Consider the following 26,154-nt stretch of genomic DNA (forward strand, 5'->3'; position numbering starts at 1 on the left):
CTGTAGGAACAGAAAATTTTACAATCTCTCCAAATGTCAAGCTTTGCCCAACATGCACAATTTAGAGCAGGTTTCATTTCACACAGACAAATGTCTCTGTTACTATATCCAGTGAACTCTGGGAGGCATTTTAAGTTCATCTTACCAGCTTTGGGTCTAACCTGAACACTGAATTGATTCCATCTATTACTCTATTTTATCAGGCTAAAGCCATGAAAATCCCTAGCTAAAATTTTGCTTTTAGCACTCAGACAGCTGAGGGATGGGATCCCAATTATCACCCAATTATGCAATAGAGAAACAGTGCTCACAGAGAACAACAACAACAACAACAAAAGAGCCAGCCCCAAAAAAAGGATCAGTACAACCAGTGTGATGACAAAAATTCTTCAAGGTTTAGAGCTAGCATTCAGCAGGACACAGGCTCAAAAAATAAGAAATCTAACACCACCACACAGAACTGTGACACAAGACTGCAGGGCTCTAAATATAGAGCTGTGATGAGTCTCTTAACATTTCTTCCAATCAGCTATCTGTGGGACAACAGAAAGGATGTAATAAAAAACTTATTATTTGATAAAGTCTAGCAGATTTTTACTTGAAAGGTGTTGCTGAAGGGCAAAGCATTAAATTATATATGGCTGAACCATGTCATGTATTATTAGCATAACTTCTTTGTTCCTCTAGCAGTTTGTTTTTCAGCCTTAGGGAACTGCTCACACTCTCTACCCCAACATCCAAGATAAAGTCTGATATCAGTCAGCATTCGGAGTACTTAAAATCAACATTTACAGCCACAATTTACTTGTCTGACTGTTGCTGCTTGAAACTGATGTGTTGAAATTTACTTTCTGAAATTTAAGTCAGAGGATAAAAATTGTGAGGGAGATCTGGGCACAATTTCCCTATTTTTTAATTTAAAAAAAAAAAAGAGGGTGGGGAGTGACATTTACTTGCTGGGATACTTCACCAAACTTATATGCAACATACTGCATATATTAAAACAGAAAGATATAAAAAATACTCCATAGATGCAGCTCCTGATTTGAAATATTTCAAAGCATATTAGAAACACAAATCACATCTAAAACAGGGCTGTGCTCCTGGCTGCTGATTTAGGATGTGACTGAAAGACTGGTAAACTCTGTGGAGAGATTCCTGATCAAGAGGGCTTGAAATGGGCTCTGAAAAATCTTGATGTTACTTTGTTGAAGACACACACCATAAGGCACCCATTTGTCTAAACATTAAGACCCTCATGCTTCACTTAATTGCTGCTATGCCCACCTGATGACACTCTTCCAGTTGCCAGCTCTTTACTTTACACACATGGCTGAATCCAGCATTATGGCACCCATACTTGACAGGTTTTCATTTATGTAAGAAAGCAACAAGGATGTTTTCTGCAGACATTTGATCATTGAAAGTCAGTTTGGTTTGATTCAGATTGTACCTGCTACATGTGTGTTTCCTGCAAATATCATTATAGACACATTTACTACTACTACAAATGGTCATGGAAGAGAAATATTAAGATACAACACAGTATTCATTACAAGCCCACTTTCATCTCTCTTGTTTCTTAGGAATTATGAACACCACAGGAAAAACGTAACTTGTGAACATTAGAAATAGAGAAGAAAATAAAGGAGGAAATACAAAACCCTTTCATATTATCTTCTCGGTTGAGCTGCTTTATTTCTAGTCAGCTGGACACTGATAAGCACCTGGGTAAAATACTGTAAATTATATATTGGCCAGTCATGTTTCCTCTACAAAATTACAGTTTTGTCATGGTATGTCTTCAGTGCCGTATTAAGATGCCCTCATCCACACCTGAGCTGCAAGATTAACCTGCCTCAGATGGGCAACTTCGTAGCAAATCAACACTTCAGTTACTCATTCTGCAGTACTGCCCCACTCTCACCTCCCAGAACTTTTCAGGCTTGTATCCCAACAGCACGTGGGACTGCAAGTAAACGGAGTGGCTCAGATCCTCTGCCAGGCACTTGTAAAGAGGAAGGCAGCTCACTGTCATTTTGAGTACAGAGGCAGGATATCTGTGGGTGCCACTGTGGAGTGCAATCTCAGTAGAAGAAAAAGGGAAATTAACTATTTTCATTTAATTAGAAAGCCTTTCACTGGTTTGCTAGAACCATTTCTGGCTAGCAATAAAGTACTTCACAAATATTTTTCAACAAGAAGCATTTTGAAAATATGCTCATAAGACTATGCTGTAATATCACTAAGAAGTTAATGATACTGTTAGCATGAGTTTAATGTAAATATAAAAGCATTGCTGATGTGGATTAGACATCCTGCTGTCTTGATGCAGCATCATTAAGACACAAATATGAGCAGTACATGAGATTAAAAATGTAAGCTTTATGCAATGCTCTTTTGGGGCCTTCTCCAAGGCAGCTACATCCAGCATCCCACAGCAAAGGTGAGCAGGGTAAGACACTGCTGTGTCTCCAGAAAGCAGTAATTATAACACTAGAATGAAATCAATGTTTTCTGCACACTTTGGTTTGCTTCTCTCGGTTTCTGCTAACACCAGCCTGGCTCTCCTCTCTAAGTTCAGAGTGATTGGTCAAAGTGTACAGGTGCTCTATTCACTCCATTTAATCCCAGGCTAGCTTCACAGCAAACTGAAGGACCATAAAATAAAGCACCACTTCTTTCTCCTGCCTTTTACATAAAGTAATGCAGAAATTGGAAATAGGACCCAGTTCCCTCTAGACTCAGTTTTCTGATGCTTAATAGGGCAAACGAAGAACTATGTCTGGAGCCACTGTTGTCTCTAACACTTGTCCATTTCCTCCCAGAAACTAAGGTACCAATAAAAATATTTTTTTCTCTCTCTCACTTTTGTTGGAGGTACTTGGAGGTAAATTTCATAGGGTAAATATGTATCAATCACATCGTTCACAAATCAGAAAATGGAAGCTGAACTATCCAGTCAGAGCCAACAACACACAACTCAGGGAGAAGGGTTGGAGGCCGTTTCCTGGCACCCGAAATGTAGAAGAAGCAGGAACATTCCTCCTCCAGAAAGGAGGCTGGAGGAGAAGAAAAATCAGCATTCTAACAACTAGCTTTCTGCTGACAACATGTTAATATAGAAACCCTCAGTGAGGTTTTAAAATTTCTTCCAAATTGTTGTGAAGACAATGGTGACCTCCTGTACAAGGTCATACAACTAATAGAAAGAAAGCAGGTAATGAAGATGACCAGCTTTCCAAAAACACTCTGTCCTGATGGAGAGAGGGGAGTGCATGACACAAAGCCTTTAATTAATTCAAAAATTTTAGGCATGGCAGAAAACACACTATTTGCCCAAAATACTGCTACTTGGTAATATTCAACCTCTGTAAAGTGATGTCTTTATATTCAATATTGGAGATGACTCCTTACTAGACACATCCAACAAGTCTCATTTTCACACTACAATACTTCTTCTAAGCACAGTGAAAGTAAAGAGATTCACATATTCAGCCACTACCAGTGTATCCTGAACTACACATGTAAGTCCATCAAGCATCCTTGGTACAAGAAACTCATTATTCTGTTAAAGTATTAACTTAAATTCATAGGCCAGAACTGATATAGTCAGATGCACAAAATCTTAATTCTGCTTACAGAGAAAACACAACCTTCATCTTCCTTCCCTTGCCCTGTAATATACACAGTTCTCATTTGAAACAATAGCTGAATATGCAATAATAATTTGTAATGTGAAATACTGCTAATGTGTTTCCTCAGGGAGTTCCTTGTTCCAGAACATGGCAGAAACTATTTTTATTGCTCAAGTTTTCATTACAGAGATGCCACAGTACATATATCTTTGGTCTACCATGTACAGCATGTGACAAGCTAATGACAAAGTTCTTTACTTGCCCACTCCCTCACCCCCCCCCCTTTTTTTTTTTACTATCACCAGTGCACTAATATTTAGACAGATTTACTTTAGAGCAAATAGTAAATGACTGGGAAGTTGTTACAATTTCTCATTCTCACTCTGATTAATGAGCTGCAGGAACACTCCCCTCCCTTCCTTCTCCTTCTGTGGTAGAAAACATATTGACCTTATGCATCAAATAATTTTATACCTGCATTCCTTAAAAGATGGATGAGACTGGCATAACAATGAAGACTTTTCCAAGAGGGAATAAGGATCCACAAAGCCACCCTTCAGCAGTCATTCCAGGATGAAGGATTAAGAATATACTGTGTCACACTCAACACACAAACTCTCTCACGCACACAAACTACCTACATAAGCAATGCTCAGTGTGTAAACTAAAAATTACTATTTCTTCATAATGTCAAGCAAAAAGAGAGGAAAAAAACCCTAAATTTTTAGGGAGTGGGAGAGAAAAGGCTAGTTCCTGTACATGGTATAGTGTATATATGGGGGAGAGACAACAAGGAAGAAACCCAGGAATACCATATTCAGAAAAGAGAAAACATCAAACAGAGCTTAGTAAGAACTGAGAGTGGCCCAGAAACAAGACTAAGAGGCTTCTGGGCCACATGAGCTGTGAACAAAGCTTTTTGTGGGGTTTGATGTCTCTCATTTTCAAATCAACAGGATGGTCCAAACCTTTGGTATCGCTGCCAACTTTTTTTCCTTCCTAAGGAAACCTGTGGATCTTCAACTCTAAATAACTATTATGGTCAAAAAGGGTAACTGTATAAAAAGACAGACAATTTAGGCTATGTCTTTGCCCCTCAGGAACATCCTGAGCTTTCCAGTAGGCTGTTTAAAATACATTTCAGAGGTAAAAGGCATCAAAAGCAGTTTTACACCTAAATGCTGAAAAAACTCACTAATCCAAACAACTCTCACTAGGGCTGTCACAGGCAAGGAACAGAAAATAAAATACTTTCTGATGGATAACTGAGGAAAAGCTGAGCAAAGAATGACATTAACCTGTAGAATTTATTACCATGGCTTGCTGTGCCAGTACTGAACAGTTACATTACAATGAATGCTGTTTGTAAAACAAACTCTATTATCAGCCAGCAGATAATAGCTGAGCATGATCATGGCGTAAATTATTACAGAAGACTACAAGAAGAAGTGATTAAGAAAAAGTCAATACTGGGAGAAACGGTTATATCAGTTCTAGGAAAAAAACCCAAGTGGATAAAAGGCAACAAATTTCAGATCTGAAATTTAGCAATGTGACAGACAGCTTGTTTTCCACTCAATAACTAATTAACTTGTTCTGCACCAGGGGGATTTTGCTTCACAAAGTAACTTTACTCTTCAGTCTGAGAAAACATGGGACCCTTTGGCTCTTCTATTACACTTCATTAGGTTCTATAAGACCAAACAATTTGTGAAGTAGCAGCATGTTTTTGTCATCTTTAAAGTAAACAAAAATAAAGATATTAATTTATCAGCATGCATTACTTTTCTTTACATACATGACCTGCAATATTGTCTGAGTAGACTAATCATCCAGCTGCACTCTCTTATGTAGCCATGCTGCTGTGCAGCACTGACAGATACTCCAGTGCTATGATTCCTTGTGTAAAGAGTTTTCCCAGCAGCATTCTGATGATGCTCTGCAAGTCATGTCACTTGCATGACATGCCACAGAGTGGCTGGAGAAGACGTGCTGTCTCACAGGAATAAAGAACAATCCCTGTGAAAAGGGGCAAACTTCGCTGTGTGTGAACTCAGGCAGTAAAATGACAGCCACTGTAATCCTGAACAGAGAGCTAAGAAGGCATTTGGGGTCAGTCCAAGAAACCCACATGGGAAAGACACCAAGTTTTTTCATGGGAAAAGTCCTGATTTCATGGAAGGCACACATTTTCTGAATAAAAAAATCATGCAATTGTTCTAAATTATTTCTGTTTTTTTCAGCTGGACACGATGTGCTTCATTCCCACTTTTATCCCCTTATGAAATCCCTGAAACTCTGCTGCATATTAGGGGTTTCAATCTTTTGAAAGAGCAGTTTTTGTTCCTAAGTCAAGTCATGCTTCAAAAGAACAGGAGAGTTTGTTTCACTGACTTGGCAAGATCTCTTTCAGAATCTAGGAGCAAAAAACTTGTTTCGTGTTCTGGAGCTAAAATGTTGCCTATCCATTGCAGTTAAGCCTGTGGCTCTGTCAGAAATGAAAAGCTAATAAGACATTCACTCACTTAAAAAAAAAAAAAAAAAAAAAAAAGAAAAGAGACAAGCGAAAAACATACTCTTCAGGTTGATGTTGGAGGCAAATAACTCAACTACAAAAAGCCATCAGGATTTTGCAATTTTAATTTTTCTGCTCATTGAAGCTTTCTACTTTCAGGCAATTAAAACCAGGCATCAAAGGCACATGAAATTGGGATGGGGTAGTGATTAATTTGCAGAAAAAACGTTCACAGTTTAGTTAGACAGACACGAATCAGGCATCCATATCTCAGGAATGGGGAGTATTGGTGCACTGAAGAGAGCTGAGAGGAGTATGGGGAAGAGAAGATGGAAAGAGTACATCCCCATGGAAGGTAGAAATATATCTGCCAAGTGCTGCTCATGATGAGGACTCAGGGACAGATGCAGAGCTAGAAGAGTCCTAGCCTGTTAACAATTATTTCTTCCTCTTAACTTTGCCCCTACAAATGTTTCTGCATTGCAACAAATGCAAAAGCTAGATTTTGTGCTTATGCTGAAATTCAGTGTATTAAAGCCAATTCTCCAAACAGTGTTGGGCCACTCAAATGAGGCAGAGGAGACACACATTAAAATTTCCACAGGAATCAATTCCTTTGACTCTGAAAACTCAGACATCAACATTAACCATCGAAACCTGACTTCTTCTAGTAAAAAATACCATGAATGCAGTGCCACTCAGTCACACACCTGTTGAATACCAAGCCCACTAATGATCTGCTAGAACACCTCCTTAATGCTTGACTGTGTCCATCTGTATGGTGCCACCTCCTTCAGCTGGGACGTGGTTTTATTAAGAGTCCTTCAGACCACTCAATGAAAGAATTTCTTGAGAGCTATAGAATCACTTGCTTTATTTATTTACATGGCTGTTGCTGTGAAAATTCACCTCACTGAGGCCAATTTGCAAGCTCTAAGAAGCTGATGTTTGTGCCCTGTTGGCAGAGATTTTCCTACACAAGCAGCAGCTGAATTGCACAAGGGAAGTGTCCAGTGCACAATCTGGACTGCAGCAGGCAGTACCAGAGCTGGGAACACAAAATCAGCTGCTCAGTGCTTCCCTGGGCTGGTTTGGGCTGGGGTAGAGTTAATTTTCTTCACAGTTAAACCATGACAGTCCCCCCAGCTTTTGGACCCAGATTTTGGGATGAAATATATCCAAGTCAAAGACAAGTAGGACAGGAGCAAGAGAGAAGGAGTGAAGATGAAATGAGAGAGAAAATGAGACCTATTGAGGGTTTGGAAACCTGTTTAGAAGAAGAGCCTGGAATACAAAACTAGAAGGGAAAAGTGTTGAGATAGAGTGAAGAGGGGAGAAGTGATCCCTGGGAATATCAAGAATAGATAAAAGAGCTGACGGGAAGACAGAAATTCTATCAGCCAATACCACACCAATCTCTCAATTTTTGAATTATTAAGGAAAGAGGTCAGTAAAATTCTATAGGATATTTTTTCTCCCTTTTGTACTAGAATAGTTGTGGAAGGCAACAAGTAAAAAGAAAGCAAGATGTTCTTGAAAAAATATCATATTGTTAGTGGTCTGATGTTGATAAAAATTGATGGCATCTCTCATTGTCTGAGAGCAGCTGTTTTACTGACAGCTGTAACTACCTTGATACCAGCAATCAAAATGCTCCATCTAAAACAGGAACTAAGAGCAGTCAATGGCCTTTCAAAGAGACCACATACATGTCCCAGCTGACCTGGAGAAATTGCCTAAAGGAACGAAAGGAGCCCAAGTTGCCAGACATGAGACTTTATAAAAAAGGGAAATCAACTTGTGTCAGATGTAATCTAGAGGCCTCTAAGAAATGAGCCTCTCAACAGCTCATCTGGCATGAAATAATAACAAATTGCAATCATCATGGTTTTGATATGGATCTGAGGTGTCAAAAGCACTAGCTCACACTTCCCAAACCACAGGCTCCTGAAAGACAGGCATTTAGCAGAGAAAAGGTCAGAGATGCAAAAAAAAAAACCAAAACAAACAACCCAGTTGCTGGATTTGAGAACACATTTAGGCCAAAACAATATCCAGACATATCATCTCATGGTTTTATTTTCTGGTATGGCAGTAAAGTTAGCTAGGCACTTCTTAGGATGTTTAACATCCTAAAAATAATCGGGTTGCCCACTGCACTTAATGTACCGAGAACAATTATCTCACTAAAAGTATCTTAACATCTCTGAGCAAGCACACCGCACAGGGAAACTTCTAAGCTCTGGAATATTCCTCTGCTGAAAAAAATCAGATTATTTGGTTCCTTATTTAAGAGTATTTCAATGCAAATATTTTGATAAAAATCTCCCCCATAGTGTAATTTTGTTCTGTTATAAAAGCATGATAATAACAGGTCACTGATCTGAATACGAAAGGCTGTTGACTCTGTCTCATTTATTCTACTGCTTGTATTCCTTGCTAGATAAAGCACAGTCATAAAAACTTCATTGCTTTGTGAAAAATTTAGATGTGTGCCAATCTTCTGCAATCTTATCCTCATGTGAAGTTCACCAAGGAAGACAGATGTGCTGCAGGTTCAAGTCCCAGCTTGGAATATCTTTGCCTTGTCCAAAGGAACTTTATTATGCATCTCTGTGGCCTCAATCCATCATCACAAATGGCACACCAGGCCAGGGATGATCAGGAAAAGCTCCAATTACATTCAGGAGACAAACTTCATGGCTGCTATTCCCAACAGAAAATCGTATTTAGTCAGCCTGATCTAAGACACAACAAATACCACAAGGTTATGGACTGAGGTTTATAAAAAGCTGGCAACTATTCTTGATGACTCAGAGAACTCAATGTCTATAAAGTAGAACACATGAACACAACCCTTTCAGGAAAAAAAAAGAAATGTGGTGTGCAGGACTGTTCATTTCTCTAGACAAGATACCAAAATGCTACTGAGAAAGCCATGAATGTTCATGGCTTCCCTATACTGAAGAACAATCAGCACAGTGCAGGGAAAGCCTTCTACAAAAGTGCACAAGTGAAGAAATAACCTGATTCAACCACTGTTTAAAACAGATTTGACAAGCCTGTCTGAAAACTGTGCCTTTGGTGTTGGTGTAAACCCCAAACCCCATGTTTTTGCTACAGCAGCTGCTGACAGTGATGGTTTGACCTGCTAGTACAAAAAAAAAAAAAAAGAGCTCGGAAAAATATTTTATTAAAGGAATATAATTTCTACTGTACTAGATGTGTGCTATAGAAAGCAGTGAAATTCAAAACAAAACAAAGGTAGCTAGTTGACAGAAAAAAATGCTTTCCAGCCCAAGCAATACTATTTAGCAAATATGGCACATGACTTTAAAATTAAAAGCTCTGCAAAGTGCTTCACACTGGTGTCATACAGCTCAGTCCTCACTGTATCCCCGTGGAAAGTCATGCAGTGCTTTCCTCAACCACTGAAAAGAATTTCAAGCTGCTACCTCTGCCACTGCAGCACACATCAGAATCTAAGTAATTACTAAGCCTTCATTCAATTTCCCATGTGGGAATTGAGAATTAGCTTCTTAATTCCTGTTGAATAAGCCTTTGATTTTTTTAATATGCAGAAGCAAATTGTAAGTTAGAGGTCAAGTTTATCAGAGCTCTCTTTTTTCTTGTGTGGAAAACACACAATTTACCAGCACTTGAGAATTATAGGCAACATTTTTGGTGAGCAGCAATTCAGACAGTGCTCTTTAAAGCAAGGGTGCAAAGCTACCCCACAAAACTTGAACTCTGTGCTGCAAGTCATGGAACACCACTGAGAATTTCAGGGGGCTAGCCAAGAACCTGACTTAGAATGCAGAATCAACTGCACTCCCACTACAGGAACTCTTTTAGCAGGTGGATGGGTCAAGGACATGATTTTAAAGTCTTGCAAAGTTATCGGCACCTAGTTAATTTCTCTCTGAAATTGAAAGCAGGAATATTACCTTGTAAATCTTCTACAGGACTTCCTGCAGCAGGGTAGATTTGCCTCGGATAAGAAAGAGATTCTGAAGCATTAGCAGGGAAAGCCCCAAGGAAATTGCACACAATGACAAAGCCATGCTCCAAAATGGGACAGCCACAGAGGAGGTTGCACACAGCTCAGATGGATTTTAAGGTCAAAAGTAAGTAGGAGATACAGAAAGTAATTATACCACAGGTTTGTTATAAAACTTGGCCAGCAGCAGAATGACAGAGAGCTTAGCTGGAGGGGAGTGGGAAAAAAAAACTAGAAACAAGGCTGGCAATATTAATTGCCTAGTGTCTGGAAACAAATGTCGGAAGCATTTTGCTACGGGCAAAGATACTTGGACACAGCAAATGATCCTAAAAAGACTGTTGCAGTTTCATATAGCAGAAAGGACACCTAAACAAAGAAAAAGATGACAAACTGAAGTGTTTGTGCAGGCTTGGGAAGAGAAGGCTGGGTGGTGTGTGGCAGGTGGTTTGCTTGTTTAGGTTTTATCAAAACTCAAGTCATCCTGACATGTCCAAACTGATAGGAAGTGCAGCATGGACTAATATCAACACGAGGTTGTGAAGATTAGTTTAGGATGACTTTAAAAATTGAAGTGGAAGCCTTTGTGTAGAGAAGAAAACACAAGATCTATAAAACAAGGAAACAAGAATGAGAGAATGGGGGAAAAAAGGTAACCCATACTTTGGAAAGTGAGAATACATAACAGCCAGAGAAGAGCAACCTGAAAATAATTCTGAAGGATACAAGGTGCAAAAGTTTAAGATGTCAAATCTTTGTGCCCAGGATTTGGACAGTATGAAAGTTGGATTAGGTTGCTCAGAGTGGTCTGAAGAAACTGTTTTAGCTCTGTAAGAAATGATTTATAATAAGGAATCTTTGGTTTCAAAGAACAAATATCCAAACCAGGCAAACAAAGGATGGCTGAACTCTCTTAGTGAGGTCAGTTTGGCATCATTTCTGCAGAGTCAGATGTGCCAGACTCTGAGGTTTCTTGCACAGAAGTAGGTCCCCTTCAACCCTGGGAGCAACAGGTCCTGTGATTATTTGGGAAGCCACAAAGATCCTTGTGCCAAGGCATACTAGGAATCCAGCTCCCCACCCCAGTCCTCCCACACTACAGTGTGTTCAGCACTATGCTCAGAGCAGCTGAAAAGACTATTCCACTTGGTAAAAAGTGAGCCCTTACCCTGAACAATACACTTCTCTTTTCTTTTTTCTTTTTCCCATTCTCTGCATAGTAAGTAATGTGCTTCAGTAGTAAGCAAAATTTTCATGTTTGACACACATTTCTCATTTTCTACTTTGTTTCAACTTTGAAATTAAATCCTCCATCCTGTTTCATAATTGTTATTGGAAGTATACTACACAACTTTGGTCTCCCTGTTTGCATGAATCTGGCAGACATTGATAAAAGGTAGCACTGAGCTAATAACTGTCTGGTAACATATATTACAAGAAAAGAAAGAGCACTTTCCCCCCCACATTGCCCCAAACTGATTTTCCATCCGTTTGATTGGGACTGTGATTGACAGCTAAAAAAAGTAATTACAATTACTCACTACTGAATTTAGACAGTTGGCTGTGGTTGGTCCAAGAGGTGGTAAGATATTGTTCATTCACAGTATCATCTGCCACAATACTGAATAGCACTCAAAATTCAGTTTCTGTTAATATTAATATATCATTAATTGTAATAAAAAGTTCACTTCCATATAGATATTAGAAGAAATAAGGTGGTACAGCCCAATCTCAATTGACAACACAGCAAACATTTCTGGAGCCCTTTGAAGACACTGCTTTGTTGTCTTAAGGTTACACGGGAAAATAACACAGGCTCTAAAGCAAAAAAAAATCTCCAAAAAGGACCCATGTTTATCTCAAGTGATAATAGAGCACTTCAGCAGCAGCAAGACCACCAAGACTTTCAAAACAGAAGTGTACAGATATTTCTTTCACCCTAGTGTGAAAGTGACAACTTGAGCCACATCATCTTGTGCCCAAGTAGAATGGGAAAATGGTCTACAAACATGCAGACGTTTGTATATCAGGTTCATACTATTGCCTAAAACGTTGCACTGCTGTATTTTACCTTACAGATCCTGAATGATTTTAATTTAGATCTCCCCAGCAGTATGAGGTTCAACAAGACCAAGTGCTGATGCTTACACTTGGACCACAACAACAGCCTTCAGCACTGCAGGCTAGGGGCAGAGTGGCTGGAAAACTGCCCAGCCAACAAGGACCTGGGAGTGCTGGCTGGCAGCACTGAACCCATGCCAGAGTGTGCCCAGGTGGTCAAGGTGGCCAGGGGCATCCTGGCCTGGATCAGCAAGAGTGTGGCCAGCAGGACCAGGGCAGTATTGTCCTCCTCTAGTTGACACTGGTGAGACCATACCTCAAATCCTGTGTCAGCTCTGGGCCCCTCACTACAGGAAAAATATGGAGGTGCTGGAGCGTGTCCAGAGGAGGACAATGGAGCTGGTGAAGAGTCTGGAGCACAAGTCCTGTGAGGAGCAGCTGAGGGAGCTGGGGGTGTTTAACCTGGAGAAAAGGAGGCTTAGGGCAGACCTTATCAATCTCTACAATTCCCTGAAAGAGGGTGTAGCCAGATGGGGATCAGTCTCTTCTCCATAGCAACCAGCAATGAGAACACAGTCTGAAGCTGCGCCAGGAGAGGCTGAGGTTGGACATCATGAGGAATTCCTTCATAGAAAGGATGACTAGACATTGGAATGGGCTGCCCAGGGAGATGGTGGAGTCACCATCTCTGGAGATGTTTAAGAAAACACTGGACATGGCACTTGGTGCCATGGTCTAGCTGACACACAAGGTGGTGTTTGGACAAAGGTTGGACTCCATGATCTCAGAGGTCTTTTCCAGCCTAACTGATTCTGTGATGCTGCACAAACCGAAAACTAAATAGCAACAAACTCCTCAAGGTGCTGTGACCAACAGAGTTAAAGCTTTCCCCAGGTCTAGACTTGAGGTACTGGAAGAACCAAGGGTTTATTAGGTAGAGAAGAAAATCTTTTTTCCACATGCAAGCATTTGCTATCAAAGACATCAAACTGATTCTTCCTTGATATCGACTACAGTATCCTTTGAAAAGGGAAGGGGGAAAAGTAACACCAACTTTGTCTGTACTTTTTTTCCCCCTTTTTTCCCTTCCTTTGCACTTAACTTCAGACTGAAAGAAACTAAAAGGTGGCTAGTGGGTAATAGCCCAGAAAAAGTTTAAGTGCTAATTTTCTGTCTAGAACTATTCAGGTTATCTCTCTAAAATTACGGATTAGTGGTGCCTGGCCATCAGGGTGAGAGAGCTTAGTTTCTAACGAATCCGTAAATCCAAATTATTTTCCTGGATTACCTGAATTTCTCAAATGCAGAGTTTGAACTGAATCACTTAAACTCCAGATTTAGAATTCTCCCAGACTAAAAATATCCTGTAAATTTTGAGACATATTTTGATGCTTAAAAATAAGTTTAAATGCCCCAAATACACACTGAGACTTTGGTCTTCAATCTTTTTATGTCTTAGCCCAGGCCAAAGGCTTGAATTTAATGAAGTTTTTCAAGAAGGAGAATAAAACCAAACAAATATCCCCCATCATCACAAAAAGAATATAAAACAAACAAAAAAAATTTCATCTATTAAGTCCCTAGTCTCTGAGAGAGGCTACTGAAGCTACTGGTAAGAAAGAAAGAAAAGGAACAAGACTAGTACAAGAAATAACCTTCAGATTTCAGGCCCCAAGGTCAAATGTGATAGATGCTACTGATTCCTTCATATATTTTCCTTGACATCTATCAATGCAATCAATCTTAAGTGAAGTTGTAGATGCCAGAAAGGGAATAGCCTATTATGATTTGCAGCAGCCTGCAGAACCAGGTGAACTTTCTCTGTTGGAAGTGCTCTGTGCAGCAGTATTCAAACACCTACTGAAGTACTGGCTATGTGAAGTATTAGTGTTTTATGACTTCCTTTCTCATGCATGCATGTTCACGTTTCCTGTTTTATTTAAGAAACACCTTCAACTTCACATATTTACACAAAAGTCTTCAGATCAATCTCAAGCTTGGTGATGAGGGAGGTCGACAATAAAAGACCACATTGAAATTAGGTGTCATTTGCTATGTTCTTATAAAAAGTTTGGATTGATATATATCATATAATACTGCAGTTCACCATTAATAGTACAAGTAGAGGTGTAAAGTAATAATGGTAATTAAAATGAACCATGATAATTTTGTCCTTGCCCAATTCTAATTTCTCCAAAATACACAGATCAAAAGAAGTTAAAATCAATGCTTTATTACAAACTCTAACCTTGCTGACAAGATTTCCTTGATTTCCTTTGTGTTCTCTCCACTCTACTAAGCACACTTAAAATCTTACTTGCTTTATAATTATAAATGTAACACATGGGAGAAAAAAAAAAGAGGAGAGGTGAAATTAAATCAGTGGCTACAGTGACAGTCTGACAAACACCCAGAAGTCAACATTCAAACTGTGGCAGCAATCCTGCTTTGCTGAATTACCAATATGCAACATAAACATATTTGATGTCTCCTCGCCTACAGAAATAGAAAATGGGAACCCCATTAAATAGCAAGAAAGGATTGTATACAGCGCCATGGGAACAGAAAAACAGCAAAAGATAGTAGCCACATTTGGCATCATTTGAGATAAATCAGAGAGTGCTGTGCTGCATGGCAGGAATTATAACAACTCTTTTGCCATTACAAAAGATCAATAGCAGTGCACTGCTTCTCTCCCTGTATCATCTGCGGGTGCTTGTAAAACCCAACAGAACTGCAAGAGATGTCAGAAGAGACTAACCACATCAAAAACATCCACAGACTCAGAGCAGCTAGAAACACTGCCATGCAACAAAACTAACTCTGATAGAACACAGTGATTTATTGTTCCCCATAGCAGAGTCCTACTGATGGTTTAGGAGTTAAGTTAGGAATGTCTTACCAAAGGTGCTCCAAAACCCACAGGTTAAACTGGAGTAAGACCTTACTCCTCTTTAAAATTAATGATAACTTTAAAAAGTGCACAATCCTGCTGAACTGATAAACAAGGACATAGTAACCTTCTGAGTAGGAAGCTTTCTTGTAAATATTATATACAAAAGTTATGGCTGTATTTAGCAGAGTTTCTGTGTACCACGAAACAAGTACCCCTTTGCCAGCCTCTGGTGTTCATCCCTCAGAAACCATTCCCAGCCATCACTCCTGCCATTCTGCTCCTGGTGTGTGTTCCACTGCCCCACCCTACTGCAGTGTGATGCATCTTAGCTTAGCCACCTTTCTTCCTGCATGTAATACATCAGCTGCAGGGAAATATGTCAGCTAAGAAAATGAAACAAACAAGTGTCTTCCAAACAAACATTTCTGCAATCCCTCTGGCTCATTATGGAACTCATACAACTTTAGTCAACAGGCTGTTGTTTGTTTTTTCTAAAGAATGAGAGGAGCAAACAGAACACCCATGGTTCTGCTTTGAGTCCTTATGCATAATCACACCCATTAATTTATACGTAAAGATAACATGGGAGAGCTCTGGTAACAAATAAATATTTGGGGGCCATGTTGTCTTCACCTAATACAATCTCATAGCTTTACATATATTATACTTAAAATCAGCCTCAAGTGCTGCCATCCAAAACTTTGGCTTGCCTGGTTTCACCCTGAATGAAATAGCAATATCTGACAGCATCTGCTTTTTTCTCTTGTAAATGTAGGTGAACTGTGAAGACCTTGTAAGATCTTAATAGATGTAATTTGGGTTATACAATTTAAAAAGGGAAAAAAAAAAGGAAAGAAGATACTAGGGCTGTGCATAGTTCAAGATCTGAGAAAATCCACCCTGGAATTAACTTATTGCTTTATCACCCTTCATATGCTTTTTTTTTTTTTCAATAAAACACATTCTTCCTGCTATGAGCAGGACTCACTACTGCACATACAAAGTCACACACTTTACACCTCTGGTTTGCAAAGCAATATATAAAGCATCTAGAATCAAAGAAGTGTCAGCTGTGAAACTTTAAAGTGTTTTTATTTCTAGTGCAGACTCATCATTGGGGAATTCAATCACTTTGTGCCTAGAGCTAAAATCCTTATAAAATTTTAGAAATTATTTGGTTATAGCATGGTCAAAGAACTCATTATAAAAGAACACAATTGTTTGCAATTTCCAAGACAAAGTAAAATATTGAACTGAACAGATTTCCACTGTAGGATTGCTAGTTCATTTAAGAACTCCATTGAATTATTCTTGACTTTCAATCAGCCATACCAGATTCCTATTTAAAGGAAAAAGATGCTTTAAAAAGTGAGATTTACATGTTTTGTTATCAGAGCTGGAATAGCTAATATTATCCCTCCAAACAAAGGAGGGGCACTCAAATTCTGGAATGAAGATTCAGGACAAATGGTGACAAATTACTACCTTCTCGGTGGTGGTGAGAAGCTATTTAACCATCCCCATGTGACATTTATGTGGGCACAGTAGCAGAGTTTTTCTGCACTGCTGAGCTGAGAGTTACTGCCTCTTGCAGTGAAGGGACAGGACCAAAGGAGGAGGGGAAAATGAACCAGCTGGTGGCTCCAACTGGAGTTTTCCAGCACATGGAGTACCAAGGAGTCAGACATACAAACCCATGAAAGCCACAGGCACATCCTTAGCCCTCCACACCCCACAGAGATGCTGTTGGGGAGCAAGCTGCACTTCTGGCAAGCATATGGGACAGACAAGCTATAACCAAAGCCACCTTCTGCAAAAGCACAAACCCTCTTTACTGTGGTGACGATCTCCATCTGCAACACACAGCTGAGTCATCCATGTTATCCCCAGCAGATGGCAAAGGCAGGAATTTGTTACTGTACTTAAAGCAATCTTTCCCTTCCCATCAAGGCTCCTTACATTTGGCACTTGCCTGTGCTGCTGGGGAGTTCTGCCCACCCAGAGATCCGAGCCACAGCTCCTCCATGCTGAGCATTTTACACACAGCAATATTCCCTGGAAGTGCCAAGGAGCAGAGGCAGTGCCAACGCAGGAGGCACTTTGCACAAAGCATGTTTATTAGCTGTGACACAGAACACAGCATTTGCAAAGAGCTAAGGAAGAAGACAGCTGCTGTGGCTCCTCTAATTACCTCTCCCCAGACATCAACAGCAATTTACAATTTGGATGATGTTGCTGGAACTAAGTATGATCTAGATCCACACACAAGCTCTCCTCCTCACTTTTATAGGCCATGTGTTATATGAGAATTACAACTATTCAAACTGTTTCTATGAGTTAGGTTATCTCCTGCAAGGCTTTTTACTGCACATTCTCCTTTTGCTACTGGAAGATACAGAATTTGCTGTAGACAGTAATCAGATAATCACATCTTGTTACGAGGACAAGCCAGCAGGATTTGCTATTAGAAACTCTCTAATCTATCACATCAAAACAAAGAACATTTGAGATGTTTGGTAAAAATTATGCTTCTTAACACATTTCACAACAAAGGTAAGAAATAAAAATTTTAAATAGTCAGTATAAAGAGCAGGTAGAACATTAGCCTCACATATATCCAAATTAAATTCCGAGTTGCTCTACTCCTACAGCATCTTGAAATATTTACTGTGTTCATCTCCTGCTGTTTTGCTGCTAACAAAAATTTAAAAGAACACACAGGAAGTCTGACAAATTAAAACATCATCAAGATTAATCGCACAAAGAGGATAAAACATTTCAAACAGTTGCACCCTTGAAAGATCAAAAGCTTTCCTCCCCTGCCAGTAGTTCTGAACAGCTTTATGGGCAAAAAAATATCCAGAAGTGAAGACAAAACTGAAAATGTATGCAGGCACATGAAACTGCAAAGACTCAGAAGATACTCTAAGCCCAATAGTATATGTGGGTTAAGAAGTAGTAAAAAGCAATCACAGGGAGAGAATTAAGCAGAAAATCGTTAACCAAGGGATGAGTATCCACACTCTATCTGTACCTGCAAGCACTGAGAATAAATAAATATGGTGTTGACTTAGAGACTCAATTACCTGGATCCGGAAGTTTGCTAATGCTTTGTATAATAAAACAAGCAGCAACCTCCACCTTCTATGATATTTTAGACCCACGCAAGACAAGCATCTCCTCAGTGTCATGTCCTGCTCCCCTCAGATGTGCAGCATGCATTTCGTGGCTCTATTGCTACACGATTGAGTGATTTTTCTCAATCCAAGCTGTGAGTCAAACGAGGGGATGAGACTTACCCGTGTTTGTCTGGACTCTCCTCTGACAGGATTTCGCTGCTGCTCTCATCAATGGGATGGACACGAGCAATATATTCTCCGCTCTGCTGGTAAAACTTGTACACAGCCACTTGAACTACACATTGATCACTGTTGCTCCTCAGCCAAGGGCTCAGGATGGTGGGGCTCGGCCTCTCTGATGCATTAAGAAACAGAAAAGAACCTGGAACAGAGGATGAAACAAAAAAGCTTTAACAATTAGAACAATCCCAAGGCCTCCTAGATTGCAGATGAATACTTTCAAGTTTTATGTCTCAGCTCATTCTGCAGCCCTTCCATACCTCAGAGTCAAAGATTGTATTTGTCAATTCGTTTGGAAAGTTTGCCTGGTTTGTATTAAACTGATTAAGATTAAAGCAACACTTCAACTCACCCCTGAATGGTCCAAAATAAAAATTATATTTAGATTTAACTCCCAGAAGACAAAAGCCCACACAGGTGATTAAGGAGTTTTTGCTTTAGATTCTTGTCTGTAACCTCTCATGTCTAGTTCACACCCAAGTATATTAGCATTGGTTCTGCTGGACCCTGATTTGACAGCTCTGGTATATACATATTTATTTATAATACTTTATACTGTATCTATTTCTCTCACCCAAATAAAGAACACAAATTCAATAGCTTTTCTTATGCTCTTTATAAACAGAAGACTGCAGCAGTTTTAAGTCTAATATTAGAGACAGGATAAAGGTCTGACACAGTTCCATTTCTTCAGCAATTTATTCTAATGTATTAATTTTATATGCAGCTAATCCACATTAAACATTTCATTATTATCCACTACATTGACTCCCTTGGCCTAATTCTATTTCAATACAATCTGAGGCTTATCCAGTGGGACAGAGGTAATGTATTTTCATCCCATTGCTGCTCATTTCAGGTGAGTCAAATGACTCCCTTTCGGCAGCTGACTAATTTATCAATTTGTCCACAGAACAAGCACGCCGGGGCCTGTAGCTGGCAAAGGAAAGGGACCAACCCTCGAAGCAAGAAAAAGTATGATATTCCACAAATTCTACCGAGACTGGCCAGGTAATGAAATCTCATTGTCTTGATTACCTGAAGCATCCATTTATACAGCCTGTCTGTTAATACTGAAAACATGCAGGTCTGATGAAGAGTAATTTCATTGAGGGAGAAATTAAGGCTCAACAGGGCTGTAATTGAAGCTTATTTTTAAATGTGCATAAATTTTAGCCAGAGCAGAAGCTTGTTTTTGAAAATGCCAAGGTTGCAGCTTCAGAGAAATTATCTCCTACATCACTGAGCATGGCTCATATGATGTCCTGGGTATCTAAGACATACTGTTGAGGAGCTACAAATGACTCATTCTCCTTTTCACCTCAATGGGTAAGCTCTGGAGCAGGAGGTGCAAAGCAGCCACTCTGAGCTCCTGCAGCATTCACCTCCTTCCATGAGGCATCTGGTGAATTGTCTTTATTTGATTGTCCTCAATTCTCTTCCCTGAACTGAGAGTCAAGAGCTTGGATTTTAACAGCTCACAGTCAGGTGCTGGTTTAGAACACAGGAACTGCACTTGCCCTCACAGATGTCCCCTCTGAAAAAGTCTAATTTGCCAAATCATCTCAGGTCGCACAAAGGGCAATAATGGAAGGGCTACAAATGAAAACTGGATTTCTATCAAACACTGTTTCCCTCACATACCTACATTTATCATAAACAGCATTTTTGATATATTTGTCAAAAACAGTGTTCTTGACATTTACACTACATTAATGACATCTAAAACTAGAAAACATCTGTACTGAAAGAAACATGCAGAAATACATAAAATACAGCCTGCTCAGATGTCAAGATTTTCAAACAGAGGAGAGTGAAATTCAGTCACAGCTTTTTTTTCTTAATAACAATATTCCTATGTCTAAATAATAGTCTTTAATACAGTTGCTATTGGAATTGTTTGATGAATTTAAACAGTTTTTGTCAGTCATTTCTGTTGGTCAGTAAAAGAGAAAAAACTCCAACAACACAAAATCCAGCTACATGTATCATCCTTCCCTGTCTCTCCCTTTTGTTGCAAACAAAAGAGAATTAGAGCAGTAAATCTTGTGGCTTTAATTTTACCATCCCCATAAGAACAATGAAATCTCTGACATGGAAGGGAGCAAAGAGATTTCTGCTGGTGGCAGAAAGACACTAAGTGTTGCAATAATTGCTGATGGTAACTTGCCAGGTGCAAGAGCCATTTGCACATCTTACTGCCTTGCAACAGGGAGTCAGATTTTAAAAATAACAAAGGCAGCTCTCATTCCCTCTTTCCTTGCAGTAGCCCTAAATCAAGTGAGCTGCCAAGGATAGTTCCTCTTATGCCCTGACTTGAGATCAGGTTTGAAACATCAGTGAAGTCCAGTAGTGGGCCAGGGTGGCTGCTACAGCAAATTTGTGAGTCACAAATTTCCTTTGTTCTGACTTCTTTATTTCTACTCTCTGTCTGCAGGGCTCCCACTGTGCAGTTGCAGCTTATTGCTCATCACACGGCCAGTTGTACCTGCTGGTTTATATTGCTAAAAGGAGTGCAATTTTGCCATGGTGGGGTTATCCCGGCACACTCTGCCAGGAGGAACAGCTCCACACCAGCTGCTGTGAAGTGGTGCCCAGGAAATCACTGCAGAGGGCACAGCTCCACAATGGATTACACTGTGTTTGCCTCACCACTACCACAGTCTTGTCAGAAATGTCCTCCCAGTGCATACTTTTGGGGAGATTACCCACCTGGGCAAATACTAGAGCTAAAAGAGATTATATTTTATATATATGTCTGTGTTTATTTTATTTTAAAAGAGGAGGGAATAAATACAACTTTGTTCTTGTTTTTGAAAGCTCAGCTACCTCATAAGTGACTTCCTTGTTTGCAGCAGCATTCTCTTTTTGCTCTTACTGCTCTTTTAGTTTTTAAATGCCAAGCAAGGAACTATCAGAGCATCACTTAGCTCTGGTGTTATGGGAACAGTTTCCCAAGTTGAAATGGGGGCACTTACTGTAATACCACAGACATTTTCATATACAGCAGAATTTGAAGATTCTGGGATTACTCCATGGCATCCACAAAGGAATAATTAATGAACCTGATGTGAGAAATGATAAATTTTGAACACAAATCCCTATGCTTCTCCCTTCCCTCAAAAGCACAATCTCTCAGGCACTGCCTGACACTGTTTACCCCAGAGGATCAATATGACCACCATTTCCAGGATCAGCCTAGATACTGCTACTTAGAGTTAAGGGATCACCTCGAGATCGATTCCACATCCCTGCCAAGGGATACAAGAATGTTCTATTTCACAGCAAGAGACTTTCTCAGCAAAACCAAAAGCTACCTGTGCGCCTGTATTTCCCCACAGTGGAAATCCATGTGACATGCTCTGAGATCATTCTGTAGACTGTATGAGTCTAAGGTTCCAGCTAGAATTTCCTCGCCATTATTTTCTCCTACTGGCTTGCAGCTCTAATAAGACTCTTGGGATCCCCCTGGGTGAATAGCTAGAAAAAACACTGTATCTTCCACCAAACTTCTGCTGCTACTTAGATACCAGGGGACATCAGCTGAGACAAAAGGTGCCATCATGGTGCAGACTGCCAGTGTGACATTCTGCTGCTCAGGACTCTGGAGGGTCTGTTACTTATCACAAAGATCCTCACCAATGAGTCACTGCAGGACTCTTTTGCTACGGGCTTTAAATTGGACCCTAGCTGCACAATGCGATGCTGATATTGAAGAAATGCAGTTAAAATAATGAAATTGTAACTAGATATACACCCACAGACCCAGGCACTTAGCACTTCTGGGGTCCTGAGCTCATTCATCATCATTACACAGAACTAAGGTTTGCAGAGGGAACAGCAGTCAGTATTTTGCTCCCAATATACCCATGTTTGTGTTGTATGACAGAAAAACTACTAGCTGATACTGCTCTGTGGTGTTCCAGAAAGTGCCGGTCTAAATGGAAATACTTTATTTTTCATATTCCCTCTAAACACTCACATACTGTGTGACAAACCTAGCAATAATATTCAGCTTCTAATGACAATTTTTCCCTGCCTATTTTTAATAGCTCCAGTCATAAGGCAGTGGTGTTACTCATCCTCATATGTTGTGTCTGATAACATCTCTGGCAACTTGCTGTCACTTCAGACAAACACACATGAAAAGATATTTATGCTTTAAGCACAGTAGATTATTGCAGTTGACATAAAAGGAATATTACAAGACAAATTAATATATCCTGCATGAAAAATTGCTGTTGATCCTCTGGAAACTTGTTTACAACATTTTAACATTCATGTCACACAAAGGGAAGGATGGTTTATCAGCTTAGTAGCAAGATGTTTTTGAGGTGATGAAGACAGCTTCAAGTTCTACTGTTCAGGACTAATGAGGTAACAGATTATTTATAAATAAGAAAACTGATGTTAAAATACTATGCAGGCACAGATACACTGAACAAGGCACCTGTCCAAAAAAGTTTTCAAATGAAGAAATACAAACTGGTAAGCCTACTACTTAAACTTACATCAGCAATGAAGCCCATTCCCACAATCTCTGGCCCAACATCCTTATCTGATGTGGATGCACAAACCACCTGAAACTTATGCCAGGGAATGCTGAAGCAACCCTGAGATGCTCTCAACACAGAGCCATTCCTCTGGCCCTAGGAACTGGGTAAACTTGGAATCCTATTGCAAGCCCCTTGAAAAGCTGCTCATCTGGCAGCTACCCAATGGCTTTGAAAGCACCTGCTAACTGCTCATATCCTAAATCCTTCCTGGTCAGTCTAGGGGGAAAAGCACGGACAGAGCCAAGTCAGGTTCTTCTGCTCAACAACCTTGTGATGCTTAGGGAGGTCAGTGCAACCCCATTGCATCCTTGGATCTTTCAGAGCCAGCAGCCCAGGAAAGATGGGTACAGCACAAAATGACAGCAGCCTGAGAAGTCACATTGAGAAACAGAGGTCCTGAGCAAAGTTTTCACCTCAGAAAACAGCAAACAGCTCTTCTGGGACAAATACATTGAGGCAATTCCTCAGCTTGCAGCTGAGGTCTAGGATTTCCAGCAAGTGATGGGGCTGACCTTCTAAGGAACAGCTCTGTGGAGAAGGACCAGGGAGTCTTGGTGGATGACAAATTGACTGCAAGCCAGCAGTGTGTCCTCACAGCCAGGAGGGCCAATGGGATCCTGGAACACATCCAGAAGAGTGTGGCCAGCAGGGCAATGGAGCTGATCCTGCCTCTCTACTTGGCCCTAGAGTGAGGCCACACCTGCAGTTCTGTGTCCAGTTCTGGGCTCCTTATACAAGACAGACACAGAGCTGCTGGAGAGGGTCCAACAGAGGCCACAAAGATGATGAGGGGTTTCTTTCTTGTGAGAAGAGACCGCAGGATCTGGGCCTGTTTAGTGTGGAGAAGAGAATACTGCAAGGGGATCTCATCAATGCATGTAAATATCTCAGGGTGCCGAGGGGATGGTGCCAGGCTCTTTTCAGTGGTGCCCAGTGGATGAGGAGTAGTGTCTGTAAACTAAAACACAAGAAGTCCCACCTTAGCATGAGGAGGGATTTCACACTGAGGGTGGCAGAGCTCTGGCACAGCTCCCCAGGGAGGTTGTGGAGTCTCCCTCCCTGGAGATATTCAGATCCCACCTGGACACGCTCCTGTGTCACCTGCTCCAGGTGACCCTGCCTTGGCAGAGGGGTTGGAATGGACGCTCTCCTGAGGTCTTTTGCAACCCTTACAATTATGTGATTCTGTGAAAAGCAAGACTCAAAATACAGCTAGGCTGACTTAATCTGATCACACTTATAAAGCAGCAATTTAACAATCTTTGCAAAACTGATAGATTGTTATTCTGAACATAAACTCCATCTTCCTACTAAAAGGATTTTATTACCTTTCACGTACAAGTTCAATACTCTACCAGATTAAATTAGAGCTGTAAAAACTATTAACAGTCAACGTCTGTTGGGGACTGTACAGTAGAAAAAAATTATTTAAATCAAGTTTTATAGTCTTTAGAGATGCTGACTGGAGAGAACATTTCCACTAGTATCACAAAACATCCCACAGAGCTGGCCTTTGCATTCTTCATTTCACACTTGACTTTCAAATTAACTATTCAAGCAAAACTCTCATAGCAGGAGCTCAATAGTTGGCAAAAGCCACGAAAGAACTGGGCACTACCTGAGTGACAACATTAAAGAAAAGATTCTGTTATACTTTTTCTGGACTTATATACACAGATTTTCTAATTGCCTCATCAAGGCTCCAAAATGTGCTGAATGTGAAGAATGTGAATGGTCTCCAGTGCTGAGTGCAATGTGACTGCATAAGCACCAGAAGATTTGCAACCTGCTATACTTGCATTGGACTTAAAATTCATGGAGGTAACGGCCTTTGAATTATTACAAAATGTGGAGCTGAACAATTCTTAAGCATCTAATTATGGTAATTGGATGATATCTTACCTCTCTGGGAGTCGATCAGAGTTCCTGCCATTAGCTGAAACAGAACGGGGATTTCACTTCTAATACTGAGCAGGAGTGTGAGCAGGTTTCTCTGGATGATGCAAGAGCAATTCAGAAGCTCTAACAAATTCATACTAACTCTGGTGGCCATGTCATATGTTTTACAAATGGACAAGTTAGGGCAGACATTAAACAACTGCAAACAGGATGCAGCCAAGACTGGTATTGGAGCTGAGATCTGCAAGTCAAAACACTTTAAAAATTACCTTCTATTTCAAGTATTTTTCATTTCCTAAGTATAAAGGGGAAGGCCAATAATCCATCAAAGCAAAATAAAGTAAAATTTTGTCCTGTTACTAAGGCATCAAGCAAATTTGATTTGCCCCATATGATTTCTTCTAAATTCAATGACTTCACTCATATATAATCTTGTCCCTCAAAATACTGGTGTTCACTGCCACCCTTGGTAACTGCAGCAGTGTTATAGAAATGTGACTTGAAGTTAGGAAAGACAGAAGCCCTTCATTTTCTCACACTCCAGTCCCAGAAATTTTCTTTCTTATTTTAACTATTTTCTTGGAGGCAACCTTGCAGCCTTACACAGAGGGAGGAATCTCCTAGCAGTGACCTTCACACAACTCTTTCACAGATTGCCCCTGTCACTTCCCTGTGCTCAGGTGCAGTGTGTGAGCTGCAGTCCAAATCAACATCCTTTAAAGATTTATTACTATTTATCAGTTTAACTCCAATAATCCTTAGCATAGTCATATGGAAAAACTGGAGCTCATCACAGTACTCTTTAGACAGACAACAATAAAAGATGTTTTTCTCACAAAGCAGTTTAGATCCAGTTTTTCAAAAGGAAAGTCAGATGGAAGAAGAAGAAAACAATTAAAAGCTCCAGGTATTGCCTTCTGTAACAGGAGCTAAAGCCAGATGCTGTTACAGCCCAATTCCTAAATGACTCAGCAACGTTTGCTCCCAGCTAAAAAGCACTGAACTGAAAAAAGTAGTTAGTTAATTAAAAACTTAAAATTCAATGCTGAAATTAAAATCTTTCCTAGAGAATGACAGAAGAGTCTTTAAATAATTCTGCCTTGCACAGCTGATTAACCAACATGCATCTTCTCTTTTGCTGCTGACAGAGGCGAACAGCAAGTTACTTTTGAGACGCCTGTTCTGAGAGGATGGGAGAATTTTCTGTCATCATGAGCAAGACAGACCTAA

General features: G+C 40.1%; 1 protein-coding gene across 1 annotated transcript in view; it reads right to left on the minus strand.

Moving 5' to 3' along the window:
* Window positions 1-26,154, minus strand: part of ALK (ALK receptor tyrosine kinase) — a 308,338-nt gene that overhangs the window by 148,356 nt on the left and 133,828 nt on the right. The window contains exon 4 of the mRNA XM_038131012.1: window positions 18,410-18,611. Coding sequence (XP_037986940.1) covers window positions 18,410-18,611 — 202 coding nt within the window. The remainder of the gene's footprint in view (window positions 1-18,409; window positions 18,612-26,154) is intronic.

This window comes from Motacilla alba, chromosome 3 (assembly GCF_015832195.1).
Source record: "Motacilla alba alba isolate MOTALB_02 chromosome 3, Motacilla_alba_V1.0_pri, whole genome shotgun sequence".
Lineage (NCBI taxonomy): Eukaryota > Metazoa > Chordata > Aves > Passeriformes > Motacillidae > Motacilla > Motacilla alba.